At 40.0% G+C, this 14,816-nt stretch overlaps 2 protein-coding genes across 4 annotated transcripts; both read right to left on the bottom strand.

Moving 5' to 3' along the window:
- Window positions 1–8,276: 8,276 nt before the first annotated feature.
- On the bottom strand, window positions 8,277–9,316 carry LOC104449581 (21 kDa protein-like). The gene has a single exon (XM_010063793.3). The coding sequence runs from the start codon at window positions 9,224–9,226 to the stop codon at window positions 8,612–8,614; it is 615 nt and encodes a 204-aa protein (XP_010062095.2). The 5' UTR covers window positions 9,227–9,316; the 3' UTR covers window positions 8,277–8,611.
- Window positions 9,317–10,422: 1,106 nt separating this feature from the next.
- LOC104449558 (UMP-CMP kinase) lies at window positions 10,423–14,358 on the bottom strand. Of its 3 annotated transcripts, none has more exons than XM_010063744.3 (9): window positions 14,133–14,358; window positions 13,545–13,598; window positions 12,997–13,048; window positions 12,476–12,593; window positions 12,053–12,209; window positions 11,746–11,826; window positions 11,559–11,666; window positions 11,182–11,247; window positions 10,423–10,817 (listed from the first exon to the last, which is right to left on the bottom strand). In XM_010063744.3, exons 2-9 carry the CDS (start codon window positions 13,572–13,574, stop codon window positions 10,806–10,808), a joined length of 624 nt encoding a protein of 207 aa, XP_010062046.2. In that variant the 5' UTR covers window positions 13,575–13,598; window positions 14,133–14,358; the 3' UTR covers window positions 10,423–10,805. The 3 variants fall into 3 exon arrangements, with proteins under 3 accessions (XP_010062046.2, XP_010062055.2, XP_010062073.2); XM_010063753.3 differs by having other exon boundaries at window positions 13,545–13,595; XM_010063771.3 differs by having other exon boundaries at window positions 13,545–13,747; window positions 14,133–14,332.
- Window positions 14,359–14,816: the final 458 nt, after the last annotated feature.

Here is a 14,816-nt window from a genome sequence, read left to right as displayed (position 1 = left end):
GACATTTTAATTTATAAATCATGCCCAATGATCTAATTTTCTTGGGTATAGCTACTTTACATGCCTGTGTCTCTTAATCTCATACATCCTCAGAGTTCTTGAAAGAAATCGAGCATGTAATATAACTGAAGCGATATGAAAGGTGACTACTAATAAAATAGCTAACTTAAGTACATTAAAAGAAAGGACTTTGCTAGCATAATAACCTTTAAGTTAGCTACTAATAAAATAGCTAACTTAAGTACTTTAAAAGAAAGGACTTTGCTAGCATAATAACCTTTAAGATACTATAAAAATAATAGTTTGTTGTAAATCATAAATTCTTAAAGAAGTAAATCCCATAACAATTCATAATAATTTAATATTTGATTTTTTGTGGTTTAAAATAGACTGTTATTCTCACAGTAAATTAAAATTTATCACATAATCATTTTTCTAAAAGAAAAGCCAATCGTTGCCTAATATTGCTTATCTACGACACTATATGACTCAATTCTTAGTATCATCCAAAGGAAATGATCATTTGGAGTGCTCCGTGGAACCTCAAAACGCTCGTTGTTTGTGAGAAGCATCCAAAAGATGATTCTATTGTTTCGTTCCTAAAAAAATGTAAAAAGCTTTCACGTGCAGATAGATTTCAACATGAAATTTCTAAATTTTATTAACAGTTTACGAATTATCGATATTCGCTATCTCAAACTATTTTTTATTTATCATTCTTACTAAGATCGAATCCAAAAATAATTGGTAACTTAGCTAGAAAAAAAGTTGTTAAGTCACTTTAATTGATGCGGTAATTTCTTTGAAAAATCTGGTAAATTTAAGGCGTTACATCACTCAAAAATGCAAATAAACGCTGGAAAAAATTAGACCTTGCGTGGTCGGAATAAAGGAAATTTTACATAAGTGGATTTATCCACCATTAATTTAAGAGTTATGACCAGCGCACTCTCTATCAATGGTTTAGAAAACGGTTTGTGTAAACTTGTGATTACTACATCAAAGTATGTTATAATTACTCATAAGTTAGAAATAACTATTAGTAAGTAATTCAAATGAGTATTAATAACCTAATATTATGTAGTAATTTAATGGAAGAAAAGTTTGTGAAACATGCTAATTTAGGTGGTGTAATCTCCAAAGAATTGGTAAGCGCAATGAGTTGCTAACCAAGACCCAAAAAAAACTTGGTAACTCAGTTAAAAAACGTTAGCAAATTAAAAAATATTATTTAAACACCGGTAGATAACTCAAATGAGAGTCGGTAACTCAAAATTACTTAGTAGTTTACTCTAACAAAAGCTGATAGATCACTCTAGGTTTATAATTTCTTTAAGAGTTAGTTTAGGCACATTCCTTATGTATCCAACTTGCCTTCTCCTGCATAACCGCCTTGTGTTTTAATGCTTCCTAGTTTATCGACATCAATTTTACGACTGAATATTAACCGTTTTTCCAATTGCGTGCTCTCTTGGTGCCTCTTGAAATATTTTGAAGACTCTAATCGAAGACTTACCGCAAAAATTGTTCAAACAAAGTTAGTAAAAAAAATTACTAATTTGCAAACTCTAAAGAATATGTTGACAATTTCGTAATTATGTTAGTAAGTTTATTAACAAGTTACCTGAAAATATAATAATTACCAGTCATTTTTTTTATCAACAATTTTTATGCTTATCAATACTCATCAAAATTTAGCAGTATGGAAAGAAAATCCCATACGGAGAAATAGAATTCTGCCCAATGTTTCATATGCCTTCATTGTTGAGTGCGCACCGGAGAAGAACATGATTTGACAACTATTACCGATAGAAAAGCGGATTCTTAATTTGTTATTGACAGAGTTAGTTAAGACGTCCAAATCTCTTTTCTTATTAACGTATATAATTTATATATACATGTTATTAAAATGATTTGAAGATAATGGAGCTGTCATGTGCCAGTCCAGGTATCGGCCAAATTAAGAAATTCAATGTTCAAGATCTCAGACCCGATTTCTGGGCAGCAACGATAGTTGTGGCAAGGATCCTGCATTGCTGGAATGCCAGCCACAAGGCAGACTATCAGGATGCTAGTCCAGTTTCTTCGCCCATCAGGAGGCATTCATTGGCCATAATAATCTATTTGGTAAATATCCTACTCATTTTGGAATCCGCCATGGATGCTTAATCACATCCAAATAAAAGTGCGCACTTGATGTCAACTTTCCCAAGAAGCTTTGAGCCCCCAAAGTCCATTGGGAAAAACATAAGGTGTTCGGTTCAATTTTTTTCAGGCCTCATTCGTCAAATGCTAGCATTTGCAATGCTATATGAGGGAACTACTGGGATTCGCTCCAGTGGCCACCCTTTAATATGGAAGGGGGATGTGAGGGGTTCAAATCCCCACCTTCTCAGGGGGGAATGGGGTGGGGACGCGTAAGTTTTAGGAGTGAGTTTCGACTCCCACGCCCTACAAAAGGCAGGGCAAAAGTCTGAGAGTGAGTGTAGAGTAGGAATAGTGTAGGACTGACAAAAAAAAAAAAAAATGCTATATGAGGGTTTAATGACTCCCTTTTTTTTTTTTCAATATTGTCCTCATCAATAATCGTGTTTTCCTCTTTTGCCCTCAAAAAACACGGTTCATCATCTTCTTCTTTGAACTTGTTGGTCAACTAGTGAAGCTCAACCGCCAGCAGCTAGATCTAGCCACTAGGAAACCTCACCTGAGGTCGCTAGGCCTCAGGTGGTGAAGCACCGCAAAGCCTCACTTGAGGTTGTGCAACCTCAAGCATCACCCGGGTCGCATGATGCAAGCACTGCCACCTAAGGTTGAGTGACCTAGATAGCTGGGTTGTGTGACCCCAGGAGAGCCAACTCCCCACCAACACCACCACCACCACCACTAGCCTCCTCCCCACCACAACCAATAGCTCGAGCTACCTCCCCTACGATTTCGTCCTCTTCAACACTCTGCATCTCCTCCTCTATTTTTGTTTTCTCTTCTTTCTTTCTTTTTTTCCTTTTTCTTTTCACTTCAAAATTGCTTTATAAAATATGCACCAAAATAAATATCCAAACACTCTTTCCTTCACCAAATGCCTATTCATTCAAAGATATTTGAGGATGACTTCACCAAATGTCCATTCATTCAAAGATATTTGGATAAATGCAAAGCTATTTCCGTAAAGTTGAACCAAACAAGCCTTGCGTCTACAAATAAATGAAGAAAGGAACTAATATTTTAAATATTCGAAGGAGGAATGATTAACGTTTGAAACTTCAAATCAAACAAATTCAAAAGGTCTTATGATATGGTGAAGGAATCTAAACTCATGATTCAAATAAATGGGACGAAGAGGTTCCTAATAAGTGGGTATCTTTCCCCCATCCCCTTCTCTAACTACCCTCATTAGAGAGAGAGAGAGAGAGAGAGAGAGACTCTTACGGCCTTGTTTGAGCTACTCCAACCAAGCGATGTAAGAGTTTTCCTAATGTGGACTACATTAATTGATATTGTAATTTACTATTTTTACGGTTACCGTAAAACAGAGTTGGTCTAAGGTGAGATGGAAGGTTTCTTAATTAGTCTAATATGGGGCTAACTAGTGTGGGCCGAGTTGAGCCTGACCCATAATAAGGGGGCCTGATTGAAAACTCTATAAATATTGCTCAAGTCTCTCCTCTAATCATAATCATTACATGTATAAGGGGCGTTTACCTACCGCTAAATGTGAGGGGGCCGCTTCATTGAACTAGTGATATGGAGGGCAATAGAGGAGAAGAACTTAATGCGTGGATCCCCTTAATATGTGGGTAACCCATTTTCTGCCTCCGCTTTATGTTCGATGAATCCCAAAATAGGTGTGTTAATCTTTTTACTCAATTATGCATGTTCTTGTTCTAGTTATAGAGATCTTAGGGTTGTGCAATTTGCATCCAACAAGCGACTCCAAGGGTTGTGTGAACCTAAAGATTAATGATTGGGTTGCGCGTCACTTGGCTAGGGTTGCATGACCGTAGACCTGATCTAGCCCTCATCGAGATGGCACAACTTGATCAAGCATGTCTGGTGTACCGTGATCTCGGCGACAACCAGAAAGGGGCTTGGCAGCCCTTGCCAATGCATGCGCATCGCTAAAGCCACCCTCAACCACCTCCCTCCCTCCCTCTCTTTTTTATAAATATATATATTTCATATCTTATCTAGTCATCATCTTAAATTATATGTAAGCACCAATTCATTTGGTCAGCATTAACATGGCGCTTACTTTTTAGTCCATGTCAACATTTCCCTCCTCATTTTAACGGAGGACTAACTTAAAAAAAGAACAAAAAAAACAAAAAACAAAAAAATATACTATAAGAATCTAATTGGACAAAAAAATAATTCGAGGATATAATTAAATAGTTTGAAAAATATTCGGGAAACTCTCGTAACTTCTTTTTCCCGATACAACATTCTTGACATAATTAGACTACCGGTAAAAAAGATAACAGCGCAGACAAGTAGTTTTAAGTTATTTATATAATCAAACCTAAAAAAAAAAAAAAACCAGAGATGTTAATGTATGTTGGGCTTGATTTAGCCACGGAATGTTCCTCGTAGACGGCAGGGAAAGTTAAATCCGATGAACATCCATGTTGAGTCTTAGAGAACTCTTTTTAGACGGTGCATGGCCTGTTCTTAAGAATCCGTTGAAATACAAAACATTCAAAGGGTAAATTGAAGATTGTGATTGGGAAATGTCTCATGTAACGCGCTTCGCCAATTAGTAATTGTATTTATAATTCCGACCTGATCATAAACCTGGAGGGTTAAACAATGAAACCGATCGATCATGAAGAAGCATAAAGGAAGCCCTTTTGGCAAAAACTATGATTAGACATGGTGCGGTTTGTCAAAACGCTAACCTCCATTCATATTTTTGTACGAAAAGCCACATCCATCCACAAGCCCTTTTTTTAGGTGCCTGCAGGAAGTAGAACTTTCCTACGATTTCCTCAATTGAAACTCAAGCATGAAGAGTTCGTGGTGGAAAATGTGGAGTTTCTTGGAGTAGGAGTCGGCAACAAACCAAGCTAGTTAGCAAAAATAAAATAAGGATAAGTGCAATAAAAGTTAGCATTAACGGAACGCTTACTTGTTACTTGTTAGTCCACGTAAGCATTTCCATCTTTATTTTAATGGAAGGACCAACTCGAACAAAAAAAAAAAAAAAAAAACGTACTTTAACAACCTAATTGCCAAAAAAATAATTAGAGGACTTAGATTGAACGATTCAAAAAAAAAAAAAAAAATGGGACTTCTAGTGCTTTCTTTTCCCCTATACGATATTCTTGACATAATTACTCTGCTGGTAATAACAATAATAGCACAGACAAGTAGTGTTAAGTTGTTTACATAATCAAACCGGAAAAAAAAAAAAAAAAAAAACAAAAAAAAAACAAACCAAAGACGAAGACAAAGTTAACATATGGGGGTTAGATTTAGGTGGGACGTTTTTTTTTTTTTTTTTTTTGGCTAAAAGGTGGGATGTTCATAGGCCACGAAATCTGCCCCATTGACGGTGGGGAAAGTTCAACCAATAGAGACTCCATTTTGAGTTTTAGGATGTATTTGATAATATTTCTATTTTCAGGAATAATTTATGATTAAAAATGATTTTTTTTTCGAGAACAATTTCTAAGTATTTTAAGCCATTTGGTAATTGTCCAAAATTTCAATTCCTAATAGAATTGCGTTGCAATCGTTCTCAAAATTTCTACTTTAAATCGTTTTCTTTTAATTTTTTAATAATTTTATTACTTGTTTTCATTTTTTTCTTTTTCTTCTTTTCTTTTTTTCTTTCCTTTCTCCTCTTCTTCTTCTTCAAAGGTTGCCAGTCGCCAGCCTTGGGATGATCGACAACCGGCCAAACGAGGGCCGGCAACCTCACTAGGGCATCGTCAACCCTCACCAAGGCCGCACCTCGTCGGCCGAGCCTCGCTAGTCGGCAAGGGAGGCTTGGGCGAGGCTCGCCTAGCCACCGACAAGGCTCGCCCGCACCGATCTGTGACGTCAAGCCTCACCAATAACTGGGGCGAGCCTCCAAAGAACCAAAGCAAAGAATGGATGGCGACAGTTGAAAAAGAGAAGAGAGGGAAGATTAACAGGAAGAAAGAAGAGAAAAGAGAAAAAAATGAGTTGGCTTGATGATGAAATTGTTTCCGAAAATAAATAATTAATTTTTTTTTTACTTCTCGATTATGTTCCAAATCTACTTTCAGAAATAAAAATCTATTTCCAAGAACAAAAAAAAAATAGAAATTTGTTCCTAGAAATAAAAATTGTACCAAACGAATTTATGTTCCAAATCTACTCTCAGAAACAAAAAAATAAAAATTATTATTATTTGGCAACTTGCCAAAAAAGACCTTAGAGGACTCATTTCAGATAGGCCAAGGCCCGTTCTTGAGAAAAATCAAACAATCTACTGGAAGACGAAACATTCAAAGGTACACATTTAAGGAGCGAGGAACCCCAAGCCCATGATTTGATTTTTCATCATGATAAGGAAGCACAACATAGTTGGGAAATTGATTGATGGTGACCGTGAAATATCCCCTATAGTTTCATGAAATTATGCGGACAATGCAATCCGCCGATTGGCAATCGTATTTGTAACTCCGACCTTATTTAAATCCAAGGAATTAGGCTTGATATAAATCCAAAAACACGAAGCCCGACCGTGAAAAAAGCTTAAAGTAAAGCTCTTTTCGCAAAAGCTATGATAAGATATGGTGCGCTCTGTCAAAAAAGCAAACCCTCGCTCATATCCCTGTACGAAAAGCCGCATTCATCCACATGCCCTGTTTTTTGTTGCCTGTAGGAAATGAAAACTTCACTTCAATTTCCTCGCTTGAAATTCAAACGCAAGACTTTTCACGGTCGAAAGGGCGAGAAGCTTCTTTCGGTAGGAGTTGGCAACAAACCGAGCTGATAAAAAGGAAGAAAAGAGAAGAGAGTACCATCGCCCACTATGAACACGACGCCTGTATATATTTAGTTAAATGTAAATGCAAAAGATATTTGTTTTCCCCGAGGAAAAAGATGAGGAAGACAGATATTTTTGTCTTGGAGAACACAAACGGGAGGGGCAGGGGCCAATGTGAGCTGTACCATGCTCTGCTCTCAGGATTCCGAAAATGTCAGGCTAACGCATGTGACTTTGTTTTCACACGCTCAACTGCTCTCCCGACACGCCATCTTTTCTAGATCGTATGTTCGCAATATAAATAATAAAGGGTAACTGTTTGTGGTAATGACTGACCATTCGTTCGGTGTTCACCCCACGTGGTCGCACTCATGGCGAGGAGTCCCCGCCACCGCAAATGGTCCTCCTCCTCTTTTCCGCTCCTTTCGCACTCCCCACCGATTCGTGGCGAACACCGTGATCGACGGGATCTCTCCATCGGCAATTTGATGTGTGATTCGGAGCGTTCACACGTCAAGTCATCCATGTGAAGGTTATGATTGCTATGATATATCGCTGTTGATAGAAGTGGTTTCTGGTCGAGTTTCAACGTTTCAACGGTGATAGCGCTGTTGCTAATTGGGCAATTGATGATGTTGTGCATCTCTCTCTAGAGTTGTAATAACTAGAATCGGCGCACTTGTAGACCGTATGAAACGTCGTGTGCTACCTTCCGACCAAATGCTCTGTCATCTTCTTATTAACGCCGAGGTACGGAAATTTGACATTAACTTGTGGTTGGCGAAGAGCGTCTGTGTCTGGCTTCTACCTAACGGAGACTGAAAGCTGTATCTTGACTGATCACTAATTGAGCGTGGCCATCAGTTGTTAGCATAGACCAACAACCGCATTGTCTGAATAGCAAATCCTGGTTATCTATTGTTATACGTGCATGCTATTATCAATTTCACATCACCGTGGTGATTACCGACAGCGAATCAGCGATAACCCTCGTGAACATTCAATTTATTACTTAAATCGAGAATGACCATTTCGCTATCCCGAATCATTTTTTCCAAGCTGGGTCGATTATGAGCTGGACAGACACGATGATGTCCCATAAGTCCGCAAAGCCACACGCATGAATAGCTGCAAGAACTTTAAAGAGAGCTGGACCCAAGCATGCCAGCCAAGCGGACTTTTCTTGCAAGTTGATTTAGCCATGTTTTTCGGAAATCGAAGCGAGAATTGCGGAGAAATAAATGCAATCCTTCCCTTTCCACATCGAAACATTTCAAGACTCCAGTGCATTCCACTCCCCATCAATCTGAGAACTATACGATGTTCAATTACTGCATATATATATATATCAATCTGCACTGGAAATATCAAACGACGTTCCCGAAACCTCGCAACGCAAGTTATTTTGGTACCTTCTTTTTTCCATCGAGGAATGACTAGAAACGAGTATGGACTCGCGCAAACACTTACTTTGAACTGTAATCTAAAGTGTAGTGATTCACACTCTGTAAAACCTTAATTTAAACATCAAAAACACCGGTACTTACATGCGACAAAAACATAGCCACACATGCTCTTCACTATCAGCCAAAAGCTAAAACAGCAACAACGTCGACCACGACGACGACGACACTTCAGGACTCCGACCAATAAAGCTCAGTGCTTGGCGGCGAAGCGGTTCACGAGAGCGAGGGCGTTGCTGGTGACCTGAGCCACTTCGACGATCCTGGTCCGGATCGACTTCTTGAGCCGCCCTTCCGTGGCCTTCCCGGAGAAACCATCCATGCAGGTGTTCTCGTCGGTCAGTGCGGCGCTCACCCACGTCTCCACGTTGCTGACGTGCCACTGGAAGTCCTGGGCCTTGGATTGGGACCCCATCCCCTTGAGCTCCTTCATCGACTTGCTCAGACGGTCCACCGTGTCCCCCATCTCCTCCAGGCAGTCCTTCACCGCCTCGTACTCCCTGGCCTTGAGCCCCTTCAGCTTGGTCGACCGGGTGACGAAGTCCCTCGTGGCTTGGGCCTTGGCTAGGGTCACGGTCAGCGCTGCTTGGGCCAGCTCCTTGCGGCTGAGCTTGACGGTGTTGGCGTAGGCCGAGAGGGACTGGACGCACACCGCCGGGTAGCTGGTCGCGCTGCACGAGGCCTTGATGAAGTTGGCAGCGGCGGCGGAGGAGGAGGAAGATGGGGTAGCGGCGGCGGCTGAGGCGGAGGAGATGGAGTAGACGAAGGTGGAGACTAGGAGGAGGAAGCAAAGGCCGGGCGTTGCCATTTTCTCAGACGACTTTGTTTGGGTGAAGTGGGAGGTTGGCAGCGAGATGGAGAAGCTGAGGAGGGCATTGGTCGAGTCGAGGGTTGCACTGCATAAATAAATATTGAGGAGAGTCGACGATGATATTTCACGCATGGTGGTCCCACCCAGTGTGAATGTTTATGCCCACATTTTATTAAAATATGACTTACGTACGCAGTGTTCTTTACATAAAAAGCCACTTTTTCATTGATGAGATAACTACATGTAGATCTTTTTGCTATTCTTCCTTGTGGGTATCCTATGTGACACTTTTTTTTTTTTGTCCAAATCGTACGTGACACTCGATAACTTCTCAAGTGACAAAAAGTTGGAGGACGAGATAAGAAAGTATTTCGAATTCAATATTTATAATCATTTTTATCATAACTTCTGAGCAGAGCAGAGAGTCCATGGAACGAAATTTAAATAAAAAGGAAAAGTGAAGAAAAGTCACTGGGTCAGAAAAGGACCAAATCTTCAACATAGATGGCTAAAAGATCCGACGGCTAGAGCGAAGAAAAACAGTAATAACGACGGGTGTTGGGTGATGTTTCCATGTATTATAATGGCAAGAAAATAATGCAATGTGGACTTTTTGTCCGGCCAGCCCCTAATCAAAGCATCAAATTGAGGAGGCGAGGTGTTCAACCTGTGGGACATTCTAGAATCTAGACGGCGTGCATTATTGTTCGGTAATTTTTAAACGGAGAGGAAGCGAGCCCATTAAATTTGCCTACCGACACGAGCCGGAATAAAATTCGGAGACATTTGTCTAATTTTGACTCTTGTCGGTCATCGCCCATCTGCTATATTATTAAGCACCGGGTGCTCATGTCGGCTAGCGAAGATCTAGATTCAGATCTTTTTTAAATTATTGTCACAGCTATAGAACTTGGTTCTATACGTATCGGAGACAGGTGTAGGACCTGTGTGTTTGTATTGTACGGCGGTTGTGGTCCCTGTTTCCCAAACCTGTGGCCTCTCTCTCTCTCTCTCTCTCCATATTGAAAGGATGTTCTCACTGTAGGAGGCCCTAATTGCAAGCAAATAGCAATAGATGGGATCAGGATCTAGTGGCTCCTACAGTGTTTGTTTGGGTCGATGGATCCAAGCTCTCCAGCCATGTCATCATGCATAAGAGGGCGTATAATTGAGCACAAAGAACAATTAGTCAGTGGGCCACAAGGATCATCCTTATTTTGTCTGGCAATATAATCGAATTTGAGCATAAGGTCTGCCTACAACCCTTGCAGAATTCATCTGAAACAAATTGTGAGCATCGGTAGCAAACGTATTCATCTTGATTCATCTTACATAGACTACCGGATGATTCCAGCAACGGCGTTCTTTAACCCAGTTTCAAAAGGTGAAAACGCCTTGCAAGAGTTATGCAGTTCATCTAAACAAGGGCTATACACAGCCACTGCGAAGAACGCGGCGGAAAGATGTTTCTAGAAAACAAGAATCTCCCTTGGGGGCAAAAGTTTGCCTCTTTATCAACCAAAAGTTAGAATCCCCCGTCTCTGCTGGGAACTTTGCAAACAGCACGGATGAAGTTTCATTGTGCTCCCTGCATCAGATAAAAAAAGAATGACCATATTCCAGCATCAGAAATCATGATGTGGAGATCATACATTCAAGGCAACCGCCGAGACACACATAAGACTTCTAACATGTCCTGATAGCAAGCATACAGTTGTCCCGTAAAAAAAAGGAAAGGAGAATGAATGTGAACGAGCTAGTTGCAATGCTCCACAGAGAATGCTCTGATATTGTAACAAGAATACGGAGAAAGAGTATTCTCTGATCCAAGAATGGTGCCAGGGCAGAATTTCATTGGCAGACACAGAAAAGAAGAAAACTGCTAATGTGAAGGAAGAGAAAAGACAAACCACATTGAAGCCAGTTCATGAAGCAGGTGAAACAAAACGCACCTCACATGCAGCAAACACAGGGCGAACTCGTTCAAAGATCTCATCTTCCGTTCCAATAGCATCAATCTGCAAGCATTGAAGTCCATGAATGCAACAACAAATCGAAGCCTTGTCCCACTAAGTGGAATGGGCTACATGAACTTTTTTTACATCAATGCTCGTTATTATATCAGCTTGTCCAATGAATACTATTACTGTGCTAGAATAATAAGTACCTTACAGAGATACTAACTCAACCATGACAGGAATTAATATGCCAAATGAAAATGGAAATGCTTTGGCAAAAATACCATTTTGCCATGTCCAGAAAAATGTAAACAAGCTCCTTAGTGTTCTATGCAAAACCAAAAGGTTGCAGTTAAATACACAATAGATACCTTGCATAACTTCCCTTTCTTTGAGTAGTAATCGATTACAGGATAATGTGAAGCTGCAAACACTTTAAGGCGTTTTCTAATTGTCTCAATATTATCATCCACTCGACCCTGCAAAAAGCATACTTTCAGTAAAGCCATTCCAAATTGCCTTTGCAATCTGAAATATCAATATAGAAAACACAAGCACCTCATTACGGTTCAAAACCCGCTTTATCATCTCTTCTTCAGGACAATCAAAGAAAAGAACAATATTTGGTTCAGCTCCAATCTGTAGTTCGAGATGTGGTCAATATTTAGAACTATATCTGCCTAATTGAGACTTTGACCCTAATCTCTAGTCTGTATACTAGATTTGTGAATGGACTACAAACTCAAGGAGATCCTCCTGATTTGACTTAGAGGTCTCCATAACAAATAAAATTCAAATGAAAGGAGTTAAGAAAAATTTTGTTTAGGAGATGACATAAAGAGACAAAATGGACAATAAAACTTACAATCTGTTCAAATGCTGTGCGGTTCTCCTCATTCCGTGGGAAGCCATCGATGAGAAACTTACCATTATCACAAGATTCCATCCCTTTCTGAATTAATTTCACTGTCACTTCTGAAGGAACTATTTTTCCTTCTTTAATCATGTCAAGAATCATAACCCTGAATAGTAAGTTGTACAAATATTACTAATAGGAATATATTAAAGTGTTCCCCTCAGGCCCTCGTTAAGCCTTATTAAATGTGCCTCGGAAATTTGAAATTTACTATGATTGAGGTAAGTAAGTTTACCAAAATGTGTAATTGTTCTATTCTCTATGTGCCTTGGAGAGTGTTATTTCCATTATTTGTTAACATAACTAGCTAGGGGCACTTATAATCAAGACCATCTCTAATATCAACACTATATTTTTAACAAGGTACATTACCCATCTTCACTGTTTGAAGCAATCTCCTGTCTTAACAATTCTCCAGCACTTAGATGTGTATATCCAAAGTTCTCGACGATTTTTGCACACTGAGTGCCCTTTCCACTTCCAGGGCCACCTACACAGAACAAAACATACACATCCAATAACTATGTCTGAGCATTTCATTTGGTTTGACAGGATTTCAAACATGCTATAGAAATGATATAGTATCCAAAGTTTTCAAGTTGAATCACCGGGACCCATCTCTAATGTTATGGGACAATAGAAGGAAATCCACTGCAAATGCTGCCACATGATTTGGCTAAAGCCGGTCCTGCTATTACGTTATTGATTCTTCTCCAGTGTTATTCCTTCTTATTGTAACTTGAAAAGTGTGCCACTTGAGAATGAGAATGACTTACCTCAGATTTCTTCTTACTTTCTGTGTTTTTTTTTTTTTTTTTCTTTAGTTCTTTCGACAATGTCCATGTATAAGGTAAAAGAGCAGATATATAAAAGTGAACTCTTCACTGGCTTACCTAGGACAAAGGTTATATATAGATTTTTCTCTTTAGACAGACAACCTTCCCCCTGCATCCAAGGAAGAATTGCCATCAACAATTGGAAAAAATAAGTTTTGAGTCTGTCATGTGAAGATTCTCCGGTATCTCATCCACCTCAGAGGAGTACACTCATGGAAAAGCAATAATCAACAAATCAAGCATATGCATTGACAGTACAATAGCTGCAAATTCTGTGGCCATTTGATGCTATTTGAGGTCAACCATCAGGCATTTAGAGAAAGAGAGAGAATCCGTTGATTCAACCAGCATTCTCTGTCGATCCTTTTCAATACCCATGTCCCGTATCTATTAGGCACGAAGAAATTACACCATAGATGTTCCACATACATGAAAAGAAGTTAAAGGTGAAGATGAGAAGAAAGATGGACTAGCCCAGCAACATTGACCGCGAGAAAATCTATAGGTAATTCAAAGCATTATCTTAAAATCATGGCACTAATTCCGTATGAATTTATGTACCAGTAGTTGAATATCTCAAACGATTAGACAGAGCAAATGAGTACCTTAAAGGGTTCAGCAGAGGAAAACTCCATGGCCTTGGATGAATATGCTCCCTGCTTAAGGTAGCCAAATGCAAGTCCAAAAATATATCATATGGAGAATCCATATTCCAAGAGAAGAACAAACTGAGGATGCAAAGTGAAAACGCTCATGCCCCAATTCCACAACTCCGTGCACATCTCAAGCTATCAGCCGCGTGCTGCTGCTGCTAAACACATGAATCACATCAAATCCTCACCAAATGCACTAGAAACAACGCCATGTCTACCGTCCTTACCACCCAAATCCCTTCCAAAGAAAAACTCCAATTTTACAAGCTTTACAGCAAAACGGATTTCCGCAATCCATCGGTGCGAATGGTCAACTGTTATCCGAGTCAAATTGGCGAGAAAAGAAAAAATCACAACGTAACACGCGCTCCAGACGGGATGCTAATTATCATCGGGGCAGGTGCGTAGGCGCATGCGAACTATCGTTTCCAATTCGGGATCGGGAGACTGAAGCCACTACACGGGGGCTACAGATCAAATGAAATGGCCTGACCGGCGACGCGAAAGATCAAACTGAAGCGTCAGAGGAACGGGAAGTACCCGGTCACGGAGGGCCCTTCTGAGGAGGAGGAGAAGATCGACGAGGAAAGCGAAGCAGCGCGCCTCCACATCTCCTCGGCTTGGCAGGTGAAAATGGCGGTTAAGGGCGTTACTGCTTTTCACTGAGGAATATCGTCGAACGTGTGGGGACGGGGGACACTGGATGGTGATTCTCCGGGAGTTATTTGGGACCAGGTGCCACCTTTTTTTAATCAAAGGCAAAAAGGCCCCAGTGAATCTTTTCTCTGGGCCTTTAATTGCTTTTTGGGCCTAGTTAATCGGAAAGTCAGATCTAGTATTTTGGTTCCAAAGCCGAAGTGGGAAAATCACATAGGCTATGACTTTGATGAATAGCTAATCCATTTCGTCTTTACTTTGATGATCTTTCGTAATATCGATGACCAGAGCCTCAATTTACACCGAGAGATTCTCCAAACGACCTCCTAAGAACCAGTCCACAGTTCAATTATGCAGGAACACTTACTACTCATCTCTATGTTTCAGTCCGTTATGAGAAAACCACGTCTAGTTGCTGAAATTGCCGTAACTGCATTGCATCTTGAATCTCGGTCAACCATAACTTTGCGCCTAATAGTTTATCCGCACATTTTGATCTCAATTTTAGCCTGAGACAGCTCTGTCCTTGGACAAAATAAATTATTAGACAGTTTATCAGTCAACAGT

The sequence above is a fragment of the Eucalyptus grandis genome, chromosome 1 (assembly GCF_016545825.1).
Source record: "Eucalyptus grandis isolate ANBG69807.140 chromosome 1, ASM1654582v1, whole genome shotgun sequence".
NCBI classification, from domain to species: domain Eukaryota; kingdom Viridiplantae; phylum Streptophyta; class Magnoliopsida; order Myrtales; family Myrtaceae; genus Eucalyptus; species Eucalyptus grandis.
The sequence above is the reverse complement of the archived record's forward strand: the minus strand, read 5'-3'. Positions and strand labels throughout refer to the sequence as shown.

Excerpts from the sequence above, each read along its gene's own strand:
- LOC104449581 (XM_010063793.3), bottom strand. The coding sequence starts at position 9,226 with ATGGCAACGCCCGGCCTTTGCTTCCTCCTCCTAGTCTCCACCTTCGTC.
- LOC104449558 (XM_010063744.3), bottom strand. The coding sequence starts at position 13,574 with ATGGAGTTTTCCTCTGCTGAACCCTTTAAG. Across the intron at positions 13,049-13,544 it reads CCTCTGCTGAACCCTTTAAG|GGGGAAGGTTGTCTGTCTAA; the intron begins GTACTCATTTGC and ends CCTTGGATGCAG. Across the intron at positions 11,248-11,558 it reads AGAAAGGGAAGTTATGCAAG|ATTGATGCTATTGGAACGGA; the intron begins GTATCTATTGTG and ends CAATGCTTGCAG.